This window comes from Schistocerca serialis, chromosome 2 (genome assembly GCF_023864345.2).
Source record: "Schistocerca serialis cubense isolate TAMUIC-IGC-003099 chromosome 2, iqSchSeri2.2, whole genome shotgun sequence".
In the NCBI taxonomy this organism is placed as follows: Eukaryota; Metazoa; Arthropoda; class Insecta; order Orthoptera; family Acrididae; genus Schistocerca; species Schistocerca serialis.
Window position 1 is genome coordinate 981674988 of NC_064639.1, and position 20717 is coordinate 981695704.

General features: G+C 43.5%; 1 protein-coding gene across 3 annotated transcripts in view; it reads right to left on the reverse strand.

Moving 5' to 3' along the window:
- LOC126458398 (esterase FE4-like) overlaps window positions 1-20717 on the reverse strand; it is a 325378-nt gene that overhangs the window by 108347 nt on the left and 196314 nt on the right. For all 3 annotated transcript variants that reach the window (XR_007585628.1, XM_050095409.1, XM_050095408.1), the window contains 2 exons: window positions 10607-10792; window positions 2206-2411 (listed from right to left, as the gene is read on the reverse strand). Coding sequence is in view for 2 of the 3 variants with exons in the window: in XM_050095409.1 (XP_049951366.1) it covers window positions 2206-2411; window positions 10607-10792 (392 nt within the window). In the remaining variant the exon portion in view is untranslated. The remainder of the gene's footprint in view (window positions 1-2205; window positions 2412-10606; window positions 10793-20717) is intronic.

The window sequence follows — 20717 nt, forward strand, 5'->3', positions numbered from 1 at the left end:
TCTGCTGTGCACCTTTAATGGCAGCGTAATTCGGTGGCTTGCGGAACACTTGCTCGACTAATTTTTGAATATGGCTCATCAGTGTGGAAGCCTTACCAGGAAGAATAAACAGAAGAGACAGAGAAAATTCGACTTGACCCACGAGATCAGAAGACAGTAGCTATTAAAGAAGTCTCAACATTATCATATTCAGTAGCGTAATGGACGTTTGGTGCAGGGGTGATACACAAAGCGTCTTCTGGAACAAACTATAAGGTGGCTTGCGAAATTTAAATGTAGAAATACACTAATGAGCCATAACATTACGGCCTCCTGTTTAACACCTCTGGAACGCAATACTAAAGCGATTCTGGGTGGCATGGATCGACAAGTCCTTGGTAAGTTTTTGGAAGTATATGGTTTGTGGACGCACACCTGGCCTCCCATTGCGCCCCACATATTTTCCATCGGATTCACATCAGGAGATTTTGGCGGATAAGGCGTCAACGTGAGTTAGCTGTCGTCATCCTCAAACTCCTGTAGTACGATTCTCGCCTGCCGGTACAGACAGGTATCGTGCTGGTAAATGGTATCGTCATCAAGGAAGACATCAAACTTACAGGGATGCAGCTGATCTGAAATTATGTTCACGTAGTCCACAGCTGTAATGGTACCTTCAGTTACTACCACAGGTCTCATGGAAGCCAAGGTGTATGTTTCCCATAGCATAATGCTGACCCCAGCAGCCTGCTCCGTGGTGCGAAGTGTGTTTGGAACAGCTGTTTACCTGGATGACGGCGTATCCGGAACGAACATAGACCTGGCATAAGGACAAACGTGACTAACCTGAACAGGCTACGCATTTTCGTTGATCAACGGTCCGATCTTGATGATCCCTTGCCTACTGCAATTCTAATTACAATGTCGTTGACTCAACATGGGATATGCGTGACTTATTTTGAAAATCTACATCTACGTGGATACTCTGAAAATAACATTTAAGTGCCTGGCAGAGGATTCATCGAACTATTTTCACAATTCTCTGTTATTCCAATCTCGTATAGAGCGCAGAAGAAACGAACACCTATATCATTCCGTACCAGCTCTGATTTCCCCTATTTTAATATGGTGATCGTTTCTCCCTATGTTGGTCGGCGTCAACAAAATATTTTCGCATTCGGAGGCGAAAGTTGGTGATTGAAATTTCGTGAGAAGATTCAACCGCGACGAAAAACGCCTTTGTTTTTATGAAGTCCACCGCAAATCCTGTATCATTTCAGTGACACCCTTTCCCCTATTTCGCGATAATGCAAAACGTGCTGCCCTTCTTTGAACTTTTTAGATGTACTCCGCCAATCTATCTGGTAAGGATTCGCCGGCCAGGATGGCCGAGCGGTTCCAGGCGCTGCAGTCTGGAACCGCGCGACCGCTACGGTCGCAGGTTCGAATCCTGCCTCGGGCATGGATGTGTGTGATGTCCTTAGGTTAGTTAGGTTTAAGTAGTTCTAAGTTCTAGGGGACTGATGACCTCAGAAGTCCCCTAGTGCTCAGAGCCATTTGAACCATTTTTTTGGTAAGGATTTCACACCGCGCAGCAGTATTCTAAAAGAGGACGGACAAGCGTAGTGTAAGCAGTCTCCTTAGTACATCTGTTACATTTTCTAAGTGTCCTGCGAATAAAACGCAGTCTTTGGTTGCCTTTGCCACAACAATTTCTATGTGTTCCTTCCAATTTAAGTTGTTCGTAATTGTAATTCTTATGTATTTAGTTGAATTTACGGCCTTTAGATTTGACTGATCTATCGTTTAACCGAGGTTTAACGGATTCCTTTTAGCACTCGTGGGGTTGACCTCCCACTTTTCGTTATTTAGGGCCAATTACCAATTTTCGCACCATACAGATATCTTTCATAAATCGTTTTGCAACTTGTCTTGATCTTCTGATGACTTTACTAGTCGATAAACGACAGCGTTTCTGATCTGAAGCCTCCCTGTTCGTAATGTTTTCGATCATTAGTGTGGAATGCATCACTTGGATGCAAATCTGAAAACAATTTTGTTTGCATTCTAGTGATACTTGGTTAGTTGCCTAACTATGACGCCGCAGCCAGCAAGTGTGAGGATCTCCGGAACGCTCAGACAGCTGCGGGAGGTCGCCAACTTAGTTAGCGACGACTGGTCTGGTAGAGAGCGAACCTCACGGACAGAGGAAGAGTGCTCACTTACCTCTGTCGAGAGCGCGGCGGTCTCGTTGCTGGTGAGCGCCTTGGCGCTGAGCGCCCGCAGGAAGCGCAGCATCTCCCGCGAGCCGCCTCCCTGCTCGCGGTAGCCCAGCGCCTCCGCCAGCCGCCGGCTGCGGTCCGCCATGTTGCGAGCGCTGCCCGTGGCGATGGACGCGGCGCCGCTCTGCGCGATCACGCGCCGGAATAGCCCTGCGATCAGTGCCAGCAGTCTGACTCATATAGCTCATCCAGGAGGGGAGGGGAGGAAGGGCAGGTAGGGTAGCACCTCCCACTAAAGAGATTTGGTACAGATGTTCATGCTATTACACACGAATAATTTTCGAATTTTACAGGTAACTCCCTGAGAATGAAGTAGTGGCAAAACTAAGATTCACAATACTGACGAGGTATCCTCCAACTTACCAACTACACTACTGGCCGTTAAAATTGCTACACCAAGAAGAAATGCAGATGATAAACGACTATTCATTGGACAAATATATTATACTAAAACTGACATGTGATTACATTTTCACGCAATTTGGGTGCATAGATCCTGAGAAATCAGTACCACCTCTGGCCGTAATAGCGGCCTTGATACGCCTGGGCATTGAGTCAAACTGAGCTTGGATGGTGTGTACAGGTACAGCTGCCCATGCAGCTTCAACACGATACCACAGTTCCTCAAGAGTAGTGACTGGCGTATTGTGACGAGTCAGTTGCTCAGCCACCATTGACCAGACTTTTCAGTTGGTGAGAGATCTGGAGAATGTGCTGGCCAGGGCAGCAGTCGAACATTTTTTGTATCCAGAAAGACCCGTACAGGAACTGCAACATCGGTCGTGCATTATCCTGCTGAAATGTAGGGTTTCGCAGGGATCGAATGAAGGGTAGAGCCACGGGTCGTAACACATCTGAAATGTAACGTCCACTGGTCAAAGTGCCGTCAATGCGAACAAGAGGTGACCGAGACGTGTAACCAGTGGCACCCCATACCATGACGCCGGGTGATACGCCAGTATGGCAACGACGAATACACGCTTCCAATGTGCGTTCACCGCGATGTCGCCAAACACGGATGCGACCATCATGATGCTGTAAACAGAACTAGGATTAATCCGAGAAAATGACGTTTAGCCATTGGTGCACCCAGGTTCGTAGTTGAGTACACCATCGCCGGCGCTCCTGACTGTGATGCAGCGTCAAGGATAACCGCAGCCACGGTCTTCGAGCTGATAGTCCATGCTGATGCAAATGTCGTCGAAATGTTCGTGCAGATGGTTGTTGTCTTGCAAACGTTCCCATCTGTTGACTCAGGGATCGAGACATTGCTGCACGATCCGTTCAGCCATGCGGATAGGATGCCTGTCATCTCGACTACTAGTGATACGAGGCCGTTGGGATCCAGCACGGCTTTCCGTATTACCCTCCTGAACCCACCGATTCCATTTTCTGCTAAGAGTCATTGGATCTCGACCAACGCGAGCAGCAATGTCGCGATACGATAAACCGCAATCGCGATAGTCTACAATCCGACCTTTATCAAAGTCGGAAACGTGATGGTACGCATTTCTCCTCCTTACACGAGGCATCACAACAACGTTTCACCAGGCACGCCGGTCAACTGCTGTTTGTGTATGAGAAATCGGTTGGAAACTTTCCTCATGTCAGCACGTTGTAGGTGTCGCCACCGGCGCCAACCTTGTGTGAATGCTCTGAAAAGCTAATCATTTACGTATCACAGCATCTTATTCCTGTCGGTTAAATTACGCGTCTGTAGCACGTCATATTCGTGATGTAGCAATTTTTATGGCCAGTAGTGCATTTCTGATTTGCTCACAGGGTTCGGTTTGTACTGTCTGACTGGTAATCTGAAATTGTTCTTGAATCTTCGGGAATTTGATTAAAGGGAGGCGGAGGGAAGATCTTTCACAGAGGAAGAGAAGAATAGAGAAACTGACTTCCCGAATATAGGTGAAAATGGCTGAAAGAATCGGCGTTCCCCTCATTTGCACACTCCTAAAACCGTAGTACTTCCGTGAAGCTGTGCACAAGAGTTTGAGATAGCAAACACCTTATGGTGATTACAAAAATGCTCATCTATCAAGAGTGTGTGCTAAACACTCCCTTGTATCATGCTGAGTCATGGACGTCTTACACTAAACAAAAGTGTAAGCCCGACGCCTTTCCTCTGCAGTGCTTAGCAGTGCTTACGAAGCATTCTTGGCGTAACATGGAGGGAGGGACCATGCGACAAATGAGATGGTCAATACTCCGAAGCTACCGAGAATTGCCACTTCTCTCAAGGAACGCTGCCTGTGGTGGGTAGGACACTTACATCGTATCAGAGCACCGTAGTCTACCCACACTACTTAATTAGATAGCACTTACCAAGAGACCCCCTGGAGGATCTGCATTGCTCTTTAAAGACTGCGTCAAGCTTGGTATGAACGCGGTTAATATTCAGTATGACTAATGGGAGGACCTCGCCGAAGCTCGCAGCACATGGACGAAACTCGTCAAGCATGGCAAGTATCACGATGACGCCTGACTCAACAACTTTGCTGCGAAACAAGCGCCTCTGACGAATCCCTCTTTCGGGGAGATATACAGTGGCCCAACCAGTGGCGCCAAATGGGCTCCCTCTTTGGAGTCCTGAGTCAGAAAGAAACTGCTGATGTGACGCTTCTTCGTGAGGGAGTATAGGCCGTTAATGTTGATGTCTATAGTTTGCAGACCAGTGTTCAAGGCGCCTTGCTTAGCCAAATAATGACAATTTTGAGAGCACACATATATTTTTCATGTTGTAAACCACGACGTTACCGAAGTTGTGAGATTTTCTTGCTTATTATGGATCTTAAACTAATTGTGTGATACTTTTATTTCTCAAATTTTGGCATGTATGCATTTTAAAGGCTATTCAGGGTTATTACAAATGATTGAAGCGATTTCACAGCTCTACAATAACTTTATTATTTGAGATATATTCACAATGCTTTGCACACACATACAAAACCTCAAAAAGTTTTTTTAGGCATTCGCAAATGTTCGATATGTGCCCCTTTAGTGATTCGGCAGACATCAAGCCGATAATCAAGTTCCTCCCACACTTGGAGCAGCATGTCCCCATCAATGAGTTCGAAAGCATCGTTGATGCGAGCTCGCAGTTCTGGCACGTTTCTTGGTAGAGGAGGTTTAAACACTGAATCTTTCACATAACCCCACAGAAAGAAATCGCATGGGGTTATGTCGGGAGAGCGTGGAGGCCATGACATGAATTGCTGATCATGATCTCCACCACGACCGATCCATCGGTTTTCCTATCTCCTGTTTAAGAAATGCCGAACATCATCATGGAAGTGCGGTGGAGCACCATCCTGTTGAAAGATGAAGTCGGCGCTGTCGGTCTCCAGTTGTGGCATGAGCCAATTTTCCAGCATGTCCAGATACACGTGTCCCGTAACGTTTTTTTCGCAGAAGAAAAAGGGGCCGTAAACTTTAAACCGTGAGATTGCACAAAACACGTTAACTTTTGGTGAATTGCGAATTTGCTGCACGAATGCGTGAGGATTCTCTACCGCTCAGTTTCGCACATTGTGTCTGTTCACTTCACCATTAAGAAAAAATGTTGCTTCATCACTGAAAACAAGTTTCGCACTGAACGCATCCTCTTCCATGAGCTGTTGCAACCGCGCCGAAAATTCAAAGCGTTTGACTTTGTCATCGGGTGTCAGGGCTTGTAGCCTTTTCCGTGAGATTTTCCAAACCGTCGGCTGTGGTACATTTAACTCCCTGCTTGCTTTATTCGTCGACTTCTGCGGGCTACGCGTGAAACTTGCCTGCACGCGTTCAACCGTTTCTTTGCTCACTGCAGGCCGACCCGTTGATTTCCCCTTACAGAGGCATCCAGAAGCTTTAACCTGCGCATACCATCGCCGAATGGAGTTAGCAGTTGGTGGATCTTTGTTGAACTTCGTCCTGAAGTGTCGTTGCACTGTTATGACTGACTGATGTGAGTGCATTTCAAGCACGACATACGCTTTCTCGGCTCCTGTCGCCATTTTGTCTCACTGCGCTCTCGAGCGCTCTGGCGGCAGAAACCTAAAGTGCGGCTTCAGCCGAACAAAACTTTATGAGTTTTTCTACGTATCTGTAGTGTGTCGTGACCATATGTCAATGAATGGAGCTACAGTGAATTTATGAAATCGCTTCAATCATTTGTAATAGCCCTGTATTTTTCTGCACTGTTGAAACAAGGGTCCTGTTACCGTTGTAGACAAATTGTTATTATTATTAAATTAACATGTTTTATATAGGGTGATCTTACTAAATGGGAAAAAATTGCAAGAAACAATACCTGAGAGGATAAAGCCTTCGGCACATGAACCGCGATGTCGAACATCAACGTTGAGCGCGCTGCTTCCGTAGCGTGCTCCAGCAACGGTTGTCAACTGTATCTGGCTCGCACACCATACCGCTTGTGGAACTGACGGGCGTAAAATTCCTACGTTATCTCTATTGAAAGACTCACCAACGTGCTTTTTCCACGCATGGCGTCAGAAACTTGGCACGCTCAACGCTCAACCTTTGAATGCACGGTCCGTGTGCTATGCCTTGAGGAACAAAAAAGGGCATATCGACATAATGCCAGAAACACGATCCAAGGGAGGTACACCCACCTGAAGATGGGGATGGAACATTTTTTACAGTGTAGATGACTGAGAGTACGTATGAGAACACACCAGGCTTGTGGGAACGTGCGAACGTTTTCGATGTACAAGTGTTCCAGCTCCACACTCAAGATGACATGAGGTGGGGTCCATCACACTTCATACCAACAAAGGTTATGTTTCTGCAGGAAATGGAGATATGCCTCGCCTGTGAGGTGATGTGGAAGACTGTGTAAGTCGGCTGTTTAGGTTTTTATGTTGGTAACGCCACGTAGTGCTCTGTATGAAAATCGCTGACTGCGCTGTGTACAGTCTGTGGCTGCTTGGACTCATTGTTGGAATAGTGTAGCGTTGGGCAGTTGGATGTGAATAGCGCGTAGCGTTGGGCAGTTGGAGGTGAGCCACCAGCAGTGGTGGATGTGGGGAGAGAGATGCCAGAGTTTTGAGATGTTACTATGAGCGGACGGTCTGGACGTGTGTCCGTCAGAAAAAGGAAATTTGTCAACTTGGGTGTCACGAATTTATATATATTATGACTTTTGAACACTATTAAGGTATATACATTGTTTGCTCTCTATCAAAATCTTTCATTTGCCAACTATATGCCTATCAGTAGTTAGTGCCTTCAGTAGTTAGAATCTTTTATTTAGCTGGCAGTATTGGCGCTCGCTGTGTTGCAGAAGTTCGAGTAACGAAGATTTTTGTGAGGTAAGTGATTCATGAAAGATATAGGTTATTGTTAGTCAGGGCTATTCTTTTGCAGGGATTATTGAAAGTCAGATTGCGTTGCGCTAAAATATTGTGCGTCAATTTAGAAATGATCAGAATAGGTAAAGAGAAAACAGTTTCAGTACGTTTAATTTTGCTCAGCTGTTTGAAAATCAAATAACGTAATAGTTTTTCCAGCACAGTCATTCTTTACATTCAACGGGGAAGTTTCAACTGACTCGTCCTACGAAGTGGTCGCCAGTAATCTCCACCCACACACTGAGGTTGAACTGGTGCTGATGGTTCAGTTCTGACGGTTCACTAACAACACAGTGGGGGATTCTCCATAGCCCTCAGATATGTGATGTGAAGATCGACAAGAGTACCTCTCGTAAAGGTAGCCTCATCTGTGACTGGAATGGATGCAGAACTTCCAGCACGTTGGTGGCCTGTGCGTCGAATCAACAAAAAAATTGTCTCCGCAGAGTAGGTAATAGACCTTTCCGCGTTTTAACTGATACAAATAGTTGCGGTTGTCGTGGAGAATTTTCCACGTGGGCATTTGGCTTATCCCTTGCTCATGGGCCTCGTGCATGGTGCTCATATCGGGTTCAGTGTCAATAATCTTATCCCTCCACCTTCAAGTGAGTATATTTCCTTTGTAACTCATTTTCGGCTGTATGCCATTTGGTCTTTTATAAACCTTTTCCTCTCGGGAGTCGTTTCCTGCAGGTTGTCTCCATGTAGTAAAATCGCTCTGCATTTCATTAAAAACATTTTGTCCTTCATTAGACCTTCTGAATCAAAAACCAGGTGAGCGGAAAGGACAATGAACGGAGGTCTCTGAGCCAGAATCGTTAACCTTTTCACGAAGATCACTCGATATATTTCTAACTGTCGAATACTCTCCTCTGTCGTAGTATCAAAGTAAGTTCTACACACTAATTTTTGTCAAAATCGTCAGATTCTGTAATTTCGGTTTTCATTTGTATCCCTTACTTGGAGGATCAAAACAAGTGCTCACATCTAGAGATTCTGCAGCGTTACTGCATTGTTCATATGGAATACAGTCTGTTTGGAAATACCATAAGATTTTGTTGTCATTTTATGAACTTGGGCAAAATTTATGTTATTCCTGGGCACTTCACTGTTGGCCGTATCAGTAAAAATATCTTCATTACGTTCGATGGTAGCACCACACATAGGCCCGCGCTCTCACAGTTTCCTCGCTACCAAATACACGTCAGTGCACTGTTCCACAGAAGACTGAAACCACACATGAACACAAGATGCCGCACGGAAACCCAGAGTTTGTAGTTGGCTCTGACGTATTGCGCTGTTATCAGTGTGTATGCGATAGCAAAGCTATGAGGTGGGTGAATCACAGTGCTTACAAGGGAACCTCCCCATCGCACCCCCCTCAGATTTAGTTATAAGTTGGCACAGTGGATAGGCCTTGAAAAACTGAACACAGATCAATCGAGAAAACAGGAAGAAGTTGTGTGGAACTATGAAAAAAATAAGCAAAATATACAAACTGAGTGGTCCATGCTCCAGATATGCAACATCAAGGATAATCGGAGCTCAGGAGCGCCGTGGTCCCGTGGTTAGCGTGAGCAGTTGTAGAATGAGAGGTCCTTGGTTCAAGTCTTCCCTCGAGTGCAAGTTTAATTTTTTATTTTCAGACAATTATTATCCGTCCGTCCGTCCGATGCTGCACAGGTACACAGAGCAGTATTGTTTACGTGATCGTGATCATGTGTCAATTATCAAAGTTCAGGCACTCACACATTATCAACTTCGCTCTCCAAAATTCCAGGACATGTTCAGATTTGCTTGCACATATGCAGGATTTGACAGTCTACACACTGAAAAATTTGAAAACGTTAAAAACATATGTTTTGACAGAGCACAGGGAAAACTGTACGACTGTGAAACTCTTGCATTCATTTGTTGCAGTTTGTGACAAACTCTTATGTTTTCATCACTTTTTAGGGAGTGATTATCACATCCACAAGTAAACCTAAATCGGGCAAGGTAGAAGAATCTTTTTACCCATTCGCCAAGTGTACAAGTTAGGTGGGTCGACAGCATATTCTTGTCATGTGACGCACATGCCGTCACCAGTGTCATACAGGATATAGCAGACGTGTTTTCCTGTGGAGTAATAGGTCGACCTATGACCTAGCGATCAAAGGTTTTCGGTTCCCATTGGAGAGGCACGTCCTTTCGTCTACTAATCGCACTGTTTTGCGGTGCGGTCGCAAAACACAGACACTAAACTTATTACAGTGAACAGAGACGTCAATGAACGAACGGACAAATCATAACTTTGCGAAAATAAAGAAGGTAAACTTTTCACTCGAGGGAAGACTTGGACCAAGGACCTCTCGTTCCGCAGCTACTCACGTGAACCACGGGACCACGGCGCTTCTGAGCTCATATTATCCTTGATGTTGCATATCTTGAGCATGGACTACTCAGTTTGTATATTTTGCTTATTTTTTCGTAGTTCCACACAACTTCTTCCTGTTTTCTCGATTGGTCTGTGTTCAGTTTTTCAAGGCCTATCCACTGTGCCAACTTGTAACTAAATCTGACGGGAGTACGATGGGGAGGTTCCCTTGTTAGCATCGGCGAACTGCAAAGAGTGGATGAGACCTTGAGGTGTCTAATTTCGTGACGACCACTTTAGTCACAGTCAAATTCTGAAAATCTACATTGTACAACACCTTACGTATAAGAGCAATTATCAGTTTTACATTAAATACAAAGTTTGCGCGGAGATAATCGGCAAGAGGCTTGTTTGACTACAGAGGCGTTGATCTCAGGTTCGATTCTTGATGATGGCACCAGATTTTTTTTTTTTTTTTTTTTTTGGTGGAAATGTCTAGAACTCAGTCCACCTTGTTTTGCCAAAGGAAGAAGCTCCGTGATGAAGTAGTTAGCAAAATTCACAAAGAAGCCACCCAAGAGACACCATGAAACCGAAAGTCACACAACATTAATATAGGTAGTGGTGCTTACCAGCGGCTAGTGGCGAATACATAAGCATGTTGGCAGCAATGGCTCCCGCGCTCTGGCCGAATACGGTCACATTTTCTGGGTCTCCGCCGAAAGCTGCGATGTTGTGGCGCACCCAGCGCAGGGCCGCCACCATGTCCTTGAGACCCGCGTTGCCGGGCACTACCTCGTCACCCGTGCTCAGGAACCCTGCCACACACAATGCTCTGCTGAAGACGTGCTTTGAAGACGAAACCACATTTAATATTCATCACACGTACAACTATGCTATTCAATCTGTATATTGAACAAGCAGTAAAGGAAACAAAGGAAAAGTTTGGAGTAGGTATTAAAATCCATGGAGAAGAAATAAAAACTTTGAGGTTCACCGATGACATTGTAATTCTGTCAGAGACAGCAAAGGACTTGGAAGAGCAGTTGAACGGAATGGACAGTGTCTTAAAAGGAGGGTACAAGATGAACATCAACAAAAGCAAAACGAGGATAATGGAATGTAGTCGAATTAAGTCGGGTGATGCTGAGGGAATTAGATTAGAAAACGAGACACTTAAAGTAGTAAATGAGTTTTGCTATTTGGAGAGCAAAATAACTGATGATGGTCGAAGTAGAGAGGATATAAAATGTAGACCGGCAATGGCAAGGATAGCGTTTCTGAAGAAGAAAAGTTTGTTAACATCGAGTATAGATTTAAATAAATGTCAGGAAGTCGTTTCTGAAAGTGTATGGAGTGTAGCCATGTATGGAAGTGGAACATGGCCGATAACTAGTTTGGACAAGAAGAGAATAGAAGCTTTCGAAATGTGGTGCTACAGAAGAATGCTGAAGATTAGATGGGTAGATCACATAACTAATTAGGAGGTATTGAATAGAATTGGGGAGAAGAGGAGTTTGTGGCACAACTTGAGTAGAAGAAGGGATCGGTTGGTAGGACATGTTCTGAGGCATCGAGGGATCACCAATTTAGTACTGGAGGGCACCGTGGAGGGTAAAAATCGTAGAGGGAGACCAAGAGGTGAATACACTAAGCAGATTCAGAAGGATGTAGGCTGCAGTAGGTACTGGGAGATGAAGAAGCTTGCACAAGATAGAGTAGCATGGAAAGCTGCATCAAACCAGTCTCAGGACTGAAGACCACAACAACAACATGTATAACTATGGGCTTCCAATATCAGTTTCGATAAAATAACTCATATCGAGACCAATACCTAAAATTGTATCGATACTTCGATAACATCAGAACAAAAGTTTTGATATGACAGAATCGGAAGGTATTTATTGTTTAAATGTATTTTTAATCTTTTCTTTAGCATAAAAAGCATTTTAATAAAAGGCGAAATCTGGAAATTGTTGCATGAACTGACATAAGCATAAGAGCAATTACAAATTAAGCCATATAGGGTAAATATTCCATATGCCTACAAAAACATAGGTATTAACGAAAATTTCATGCTACACTTCTGACTTATTCTTTGAAGTAAAGCTATTTTTGTAGTGTTCACATCATAACTACTTGAACCATTTTTTCTGATACACTGCACAAGAATGTTAACATTTTTCTTTACCAACATTTACTCCGCATGCATTTGTGCACTCGAGCCATTTTTCGAAGGTATGGATACATACTTAAAAGTACTGCTATGTGCTGCTGAAATCTGATATGTTCATAAAAAACTACGGTTGGTATTTATTTCTTATTACTGAAAATGTGTTTCCTGCGTACATTTTAGCTCTCATAAAAGTTGCAACGAAAGATAATCGTTTTCTTCTGTACCATGCTATGCTTCCGTTACGATACTTCAATATTTCTTATAATACTATGAATTTATCGATATCGGTAACACAGGGAGCGGAACTAGAGTATTGATACTCACAAATACCAATAACATTGGAATGTCACTACATGTAACATAAAAACAACATGTAAGCGACTCATTGTGGGCCACACATCTTGAAGTTTTACAAAATACACAGAGGAGTTCGCAAATGTCCACTTAGGTCTACATGATATGTCAGAAAGAACCTACTCTGTTTACCGCCACACAGAATAGGGTGTCCCACAAGAGTCCAGATGGCAGAGGAACCCAGACAGTGTATTTTCACGGAGGGAAAAAGTGTGACTTCTCAGACTTTCCCAGCCGATCTGTTGTAAATACATTACTTGAGTTTGTCACCTAATAAAGTTGTCTAAACAACTGTTCGATATCCTCAGGTGGTGGTTATTGCTGTGAACACTGCTCCAAGGCACGACTGGTGATTACATCCACGTCTACATCCGGTAGCGCAGCGTCGAAATTTAGCGGCGTCAGGGATGGACTTACGAAAAATGGTTCAAATGGCTCTGAGCACTATGGGACTAACTTCTGACGTCATCAGTCTCCTAGAACTTAGAACTACTTAAACCTAATTAACGTAAGGGCATCACACACATCCATGCCCGAGGCAGGATTCGAACCAGCGACCGTAGCGGTCGCGCGGTTCTAGACTGTAGCGCCTAGAACCGCTCGGGCACCCCGGCCGGCCAATGGACTTACAAACTCACGGAAAAGCGCAGTGAGTTGAAGGAAAGTATCGCTCACAGTGACCCCTGCCGTGATTTAACTCTTTGCAATGCACTGCATTTATAAAAGGCGAAGAAAAAATTCGCACTTCGAGGTCGGCATGCGATTCGTCATCCAGATTCAAGACAAAAGTTTATGTAGCAAAATCAGATCGGTTGCAGTTTGAAAAATGTATGAAAACGAGGAGCTAACGACGCACCATGCAGAGCGTTGGAATGCACAGAGGAACATGTATCATCCCGCACTACCTTACCAGCCGTCGTAGCTCACTGAGTAGACTGTGGGGCATCAAACCCACTTCCACTTTTGTGCTATACTTCAAATTCTCGTCAGTTTCCTTTTTTATCTTTATTTTGTAGGAGTCCGTTTCCTGGTTCTCGTCGTTTATAAGTAGGACATCATTTTGTCACATGATAATAGCCTATCTCACGATAGTGCGATCCATTAAACTGCATGCATCTGTCTTCTAACCACGCAACTGGTCCTGTGAAGTACGTGGGGCGTTTGAAAAGTCCGTGCAGATATAAAAACTACTTACATGTTTGGGGCAAACCTTCTTTATTTTTCACCATAGTCTCCTTTTAGACTTATACACTTCGTCCAATGCTGTTCTAATTTGTTGATCCCTTCCGAATAATAGGAATTGTGGAAGTCTGCAAAACAGCTATTAGTTGCTGCAATCACCTCCTCGTTTGAATAAAATTTTTGTCCCACCAGCCATTTCTTCAAATTGGGGAATAAATAGTAGTCCGATGGAGCCAAGTCTGGAGAATAGGGGGGATGTGAAACGAGTTGGAATCCTATTTCCATTAATTTTGCGACCACAACTGCTGAGGTGTATGCTGGTGCATTGTCGTGATGGAAAAGGAATTTTTTCCAGTCCAATCGCCGACGTTTTTCTTGCAGCTTAGTTTTAAAACGGCCCAATAACGAATAACATGCACCTGTAATAGTTTTACCCTTTTCCAGGTATTCGATGAGGATTATCCCTTGAGTATCCCAAAAGACAGTAGCCATAATCTTTCCGGCCGAAGGAATGGTCTTCACCTTTTTTGGTGTAGATTCTCCTTTGGTTACCCATTGTTTAGATTGTTCTTTGGTGTCAGGAGTATAGTAATGTAACTATGTTTCATCTACAGTGACGAAACGACGCTTAAAGACCTGCGGATTCTTCCTGAACAGCTGCAAACCATCCTTGCAACACTTCACACGATTCCATTTTTGGTCAAGCGTGTGCAATCGCGGAACCCATCTTGCAGATAGCTTTCTCATGTCCAAATGTTTATGCAAAATATTATGTACCCGTACATTCGAAATGCCCACAGCACTAGAAATCTCACACATCTTAACTCTTCTGTCATTCATCACCATATCATGGATTTTATCAATGATTTCTGGGTCGTAGCCTCCACAGGGCCTCCAGAACGTTCAGCATCAATTGTGTCCGAAAATTTTGAAACAACTTATAAACTGTTCTAATCGAAGGTCCAGAGTCATCGTAATGTTTATCAAGCTTCTCTTTAGTCTCCTGAGGCGTTTTTCCTTTCATACAGTAATGTTTAATCACCACATGAAATTCTTTTTCGTCCACTTTTTGACAATCGCTCGACTTCCTTGATTCATACGAATGTCAAACACAAAGAAATAGACCAATATGGTTGAAACGTGGTGTGCGTTGTTTCCAAAGATGCTACTAACTAAATATGACCTCGATACGTGCCTCTCATACATGGAGGGGGGGGGGGGGGGGGGGCTTCACGGTGGAGTATACCTTTGGTGCTGGGTGTATCTGATAATGCTGCTACTGCTGCGTTTGCAGCACGGTAACCGCCCAAAGGCGCCATCCTGATAAGAATATGTTTCGTCACCTGGAGCAACGCGAGCAGCAGTGTCGCGATACGATAAACCGCAATCACGATAGGCTACAATCTGACCTTTATCAAAATCGGAAACGTGATAGTACGCATTTGTCTTCCTTACACGAGGCATCACAACAACGTTTCACCAAGCAACGCCGGTCAACTGCTGTTTGTGTGTGAGAAATCGGTTGGAAACTTGCTTCATGTCAGCACGTTGTAGGTGTCGCCACCGGCGCCAACCTGGTGTGAATGTTCTGAAAAGCTAATCATTTGCATATCACAGCATCTTCTTCCTGCCGGTTAAATTTCGCATCTGTAGCACGTCATCTTCGTGGTGTAGCAATTTTAATGGCCAGTAGCGTAGATTAAGGATGTTTTAACAGTAATTCCGGTATCTTTGCTTAAATTTCAAACAGGTAGCCTAAAGTGTCATGTGGCAGACGACGGTCAGGTTTGTATCCCGTCACTGTGTGCAGCGTGTCAGAACACGTCATTGCTGGTCATCGGTCCTCAGTTCGATCACGACTCATCACTGAAGACAACTGTGTCCCAGTCAATGAGATTCCAGGCCGAAGACGTGTCTGGAGAGGGTCTGGGCAGCGGTGGGATACTTGATAGCCCGACTGTCACCCGACATGCGGCCCAATGCCCAGGAGTGATGGTCTGGGTTGCCACTTATTTTCATAGCATGACCCCTTTGTCACCTGCAGCACGCTTACAGCACGGCAGTTCATCGACAATAGTACTATGCCCCATTTTGTTGCCCTCCATGGCAAGTCATCATGGGCCTTTGAAGAAGATAATACCCGTCTGCAAATGGCGAGTGTTTTACAGCTTGTATTCGTGCTTGCTGAACCCTACCTTGGCCAACAAGGTACCAAATCTCTCTGCAATTGAGAAAGTTTGGAGCAATATGGACAGGGCCCTCCAACCATCTCGAGATTTTGAGGATCTAAAGCTCCAATTGGATAGAATTTGGCGCGATATTCCTCAAGAGGACATCCAACAAGCCATCTCAATCAATGCCAGGACGAATAAGTGCTTGCATAAGGGCCAGAGGTGGACCAATGAGTTATTGACTTGCTCAGTTTGTGAAGCTCTTTCTCTTGAACAAATCATCAAATTTTTCTGAAATTGTAATCGTTGGTTCGTCTATACAAGTACACCACATCTACCAATTATTGTCCCATTCGGATAATTCCTACGTGCTGCGTCTTTTTGACTGTGCCTGCGGCTGTGGCCGAGCGGCTCTAACCGCTTCAGTCCAAAACCGCGCTGCTGCTACGGTGGCAGGTTCGAATTCTGCCTCGGGCATGGATGCGTGTGATGTCCTTAGGTTAGTTAGGTTTAGGTAGTTCTAACTCGAAGGGACTCATAACCTCAGATGTTAAGTCCCATGGTACTTGGAGCCATTTAAACCATTAGAGTGCGATAACTGTCCTGAAGGGCAGTAATGACAGTGGCTGTGCAGTACGTGTGTAGAATGGGGAGGGTGCACGGTATATCTGAGTTTGACCAAGGGTAGATTTTGGTGGCCTGGAGACTCAGCACTCAGCACTAGCATTTCGGAAATTGAATTACTTGTCTGGTGTTCAAGGAGTGCTGTGGTGTGCGTGTGGCGAAACCAAGGTGAAACAACATCCAGATGTCATGGGGTTGGGCAGCCACCCCTCCTTACAGATGTCGGACGATGTAGTCTGGGTACACGGGTAAAACACGACGGGTTATGATCTGTGATGGAACTAACATCAGATTTCAAAGCTGGGCAGAGTACAGATGTGTTTGAACACACACTGTACCAAACACTCTTAATGATGGACCTGCACTGCCAATGGTCCATGCATGTGTCAATGTTAACACTACGGCATTGCCAGCTACGTCTGAAATGGGCACGTGACCGTAGGCACTGGACGTTGGCGCAGTGGTAGAGCTTTGCATGGTCTGATGAATCCCGATACCTTTTTCATCATGCCGATGGGAGGGTGTGAATAACATCAATAGTACCATAGATTAAGGTGAAGGGATAAAACGTAGATAGTCTAACAGGATGAAATATTAAAATGCTATACACCACGACACTACACAAAAAATAAAAAAAAAACGAATTTGAGGATTCTTGTAGAAGTTAAGACTCAAAATATCTTAGAATTGTAACATGGAAAGGGCGCTGAAATTTGTAAAGCTTTTTAAGAAGGTGTAAAACAGTGTAGGTACTAGGCATATGTTAGATGATTATAAGTAAAACTTTTTGTAAGAACCATTGTAAAAACTCCAGCAAAGACCAGATGCAACGACCCACAAGTTGCAACTCGAGAAGTATCAAGAAAGAAAAGGACGTAATTAGTAAGACACGATTCCTACAAGGCAGAAGCGTCGAGAGAAGGGAAAGGACAGCGAGACCAACAGAGGGCCCTTCTTGTAGCGGAAGTGGGCAGTAAATCTGTGAACCACAGGGTGGCGGAACCCTGCTGGGACAGAACATGGAACCACAGAGTGAGGGTCTCGGAACACCCCGACTCAGCGGAGTGAGCAAAAAACGGCCCGACGAGAAGACGGCTTGGGCAAGCCACCACTGGTAAAAAAATATGTGTAAAAGTCACACTACTGCTATTAAACAGCATGCTGATGCACGAAACTGAAGAAAACGTCCACAAAGTAGAAATGACATGCCCAAACAATTTATCAAACTGTTACTAAGAGGAGAACTTCAAAGCGACTAGTTATCAATAAATATTTCCATATCCTGCCCAGAGAAGAACCAAGTTGCAAGTAAGAAGCAGAAAAAAAGCACAAAGAACAGAAGTTGAAGATTCGCAAGATTGAGACCAAGAAAGAAGATGGGTGAAGAATAGACGACATACCTTCCCAAATCCCTATCCTATTGTAAACTAGTCGTCTGCGAAGTATTACAACGAAAAACGACCGCTTTTAGCGACACATAAAGATGACTTTCATGCATACAAAGCCAGTATATCATGAGATTCTGCACTCACAGCTCCATTCCATTATGGGACCTCCACAACAGCAACACACACTTGCAAAAGCCAACAAGGAATGACGAACGAAGCTGTACATCAAATAATTGCCCACATCCATCTCGCTCAAGTCCATCAGCTTCGTGCAAAAACATTCGCCAACCTCATGCTTAAATATTCATAGGATTGTTTGAATGTGTGAAATCAAATTATGTGGTGTAGAAATTATGCAAAAGAAATGTGCGAAAAACTAAATAAGTTACGCACACCAGACAGTTAATAAACTACAAAATAACAGTCATCGACTATGGACTTAAGTAAAAAATAGACTGTCAATAAAAATAAGTCATTAGTTCTGAAATGGACAGTATATAAAGAACAAAAGTAAGGCATAATAAACACTAAAACTATATGCCACTTATTTTCTCCTCATAAAAATAAAAGAATAACTATATTTTACTTATTTTCTCCTTATAAAAACAAAGAATAAAAAATTATCTTGTTGGATGTTTTCCCTTTTTTTAACATTTGTACCATTTGTTAGGATAATATCTCAATACCTCTGTATGTATATTTCTTTGTCAAAGCAATTCTTGGAAATAATTCTTATTTGTTAGTGTAACAATGTTCACATGAGTGTCTAGAAACAAAAAGTTTTTTACTTGTACATGATATTTAGAAAATGTGTTGGGAATTGATTTTACTTAATTACTAAATTTGTATAAAAAATATTTCTAAGAAAATCGATGTGAAAGACTCCTCACTTTCGATAACAAACTTCTTAAAAAACAAACTTCACACTTAAATAAAGAAATAAAATAATTAAAAATTAATAATAATAATATAAAAATATTCTTCTCTTGTCAATATAAACATATTTTTGAGAATAATGTGGAAGAATATAGAAATATAAATTAGTAATACAAACTAGCATAGAACCAGAATAATGTGGCTGAACAGTAGGCAACCAAATTTAGATAAAGGAATAATTTTTGACTGGCTTAGACAACGATTCAATCATTGCCTAACTTCAGTGCAAAAATTAAGTTCGGAGGGTGGTGATATGTAAGGTGTCAGGCAAATCCAACACCTTCAATGAAAACCTGGACATGATAAGCAAATCCAGTAGTATGTCACATAGCTCCAAATAAATCGTGACATTAAATGAACCAAAGTAATACGAGTAACGAGTGAGCAAATGGAATCCCACAGACTAACACAAGAATGCCTAAATGCATGTCATACCTTCCCACCGTGAGACAGACGCAGTTCCGAGGGGAGAAACGAGAACAGAAGCCGAGAGCAGAACCCTGTTAAGCTAGAAGACCCTACGATAAGGGACGGACACCCATGTCGTCAGCTAACGGACAGGACCACCCCCCCCCCCCCCTCCCACCCATGTTAAAAGCTAGAGCCCTCCAGAAGAACAGTATAGATCTTACGATAACACTAAAAGGGCCACACCAGCCGCAAGTTTTAGCGTGAGACTTTTTCGCGTATCTGTTACGTTGCAAACGTTAAAAACATTGCCCCACCACGAAAAGTAACCGACAGGACCAACCCCCAGCCCACGTTAAAAGATAGAGGCCTCCAGAAGAACAGTATAGATCTTACGATAACACTAAAAGGGCCACACCAGCTGCAAGTTTTAGTGTGAGACTTTTTCGCGTCTCTGTTACGTTGCAAACTTTAAAAACATTGCCCCACCATGAAAAGTATAACGTTTCTCATTGGATAGACAGAATTTTTGTAGGCGGAGCTTAAGGTTAACATTGAGACCCTGATTGGTCAGATGAAAACACAGCCAGACAGTTTTTTTTTAAACCAACTTCGGTAAATTGTAGTAAGGAGAAGTTAGAAAAGAGTTGCTTCCGAGACGGCAAAGGTGGAGCTGCGCCGCCCGCTGCCCCCCTGAAGCTGCCTAACCAACGACAAGGTAATGAACGCACGCGATGCCGCATAACAGTGCATAAAGCTTCACTCAGAATTGCAGAAGTCTCATCTGTTACACCCCCGTTTGCGTAATACTAGTGTCGATCGTCAATTAAAGCTCATGGTATTCACATTTGCTACGTAAGTTAAAATCTGAAAGGCGATGATTTTTCTGTTCTATGGTTATTGAGAAGCCACATCAGCCACTGTAATTTACGACAAGTTAGATAAGTAATTAAAGATAATTGAGGGTCACTGTAGACCATTTTGATAGTTTTCTCTTTTGTGAAACTTAATTTAAACCTAGATTATAGATGTGATATGGCATAGGTCATCCTTCGATCCATTGTAGAACTTGGAAACCCATTCAGGGAATATTCATTCACATTTTTGTTGAACGCAGTTGGTTTTTATCATCCTGTATTGAAACATTTCCTTTTATCAATAGAGCAATTTATAAACACTGTTTTGTGAGTAGAATAAAATTTCCAATGGTAAACTTAACTGCTTTTTCGACGTTATTTTACCAGCTAACTAAAAATAGGAAAGCCTTGAACCCCTTCCACTAAATTGAGTTAGTATTACGATTCTTTTACAGGGAGTTCAGTGGAGCTGACGCTGAAATCATTAAGTATTTCGTTATATCATCGCTAGTCTCACTGAACTCTTCTGAACTCTACATGTCATGTGTAGTCTGGCGCCTCCTTACCAGCAACAGGTCCCAGGTTCAAACTAGTCAATTCCCTAAAAAACACGCTCAGAGCGTCGTTGCGCGAAAGTGGTAGGGATA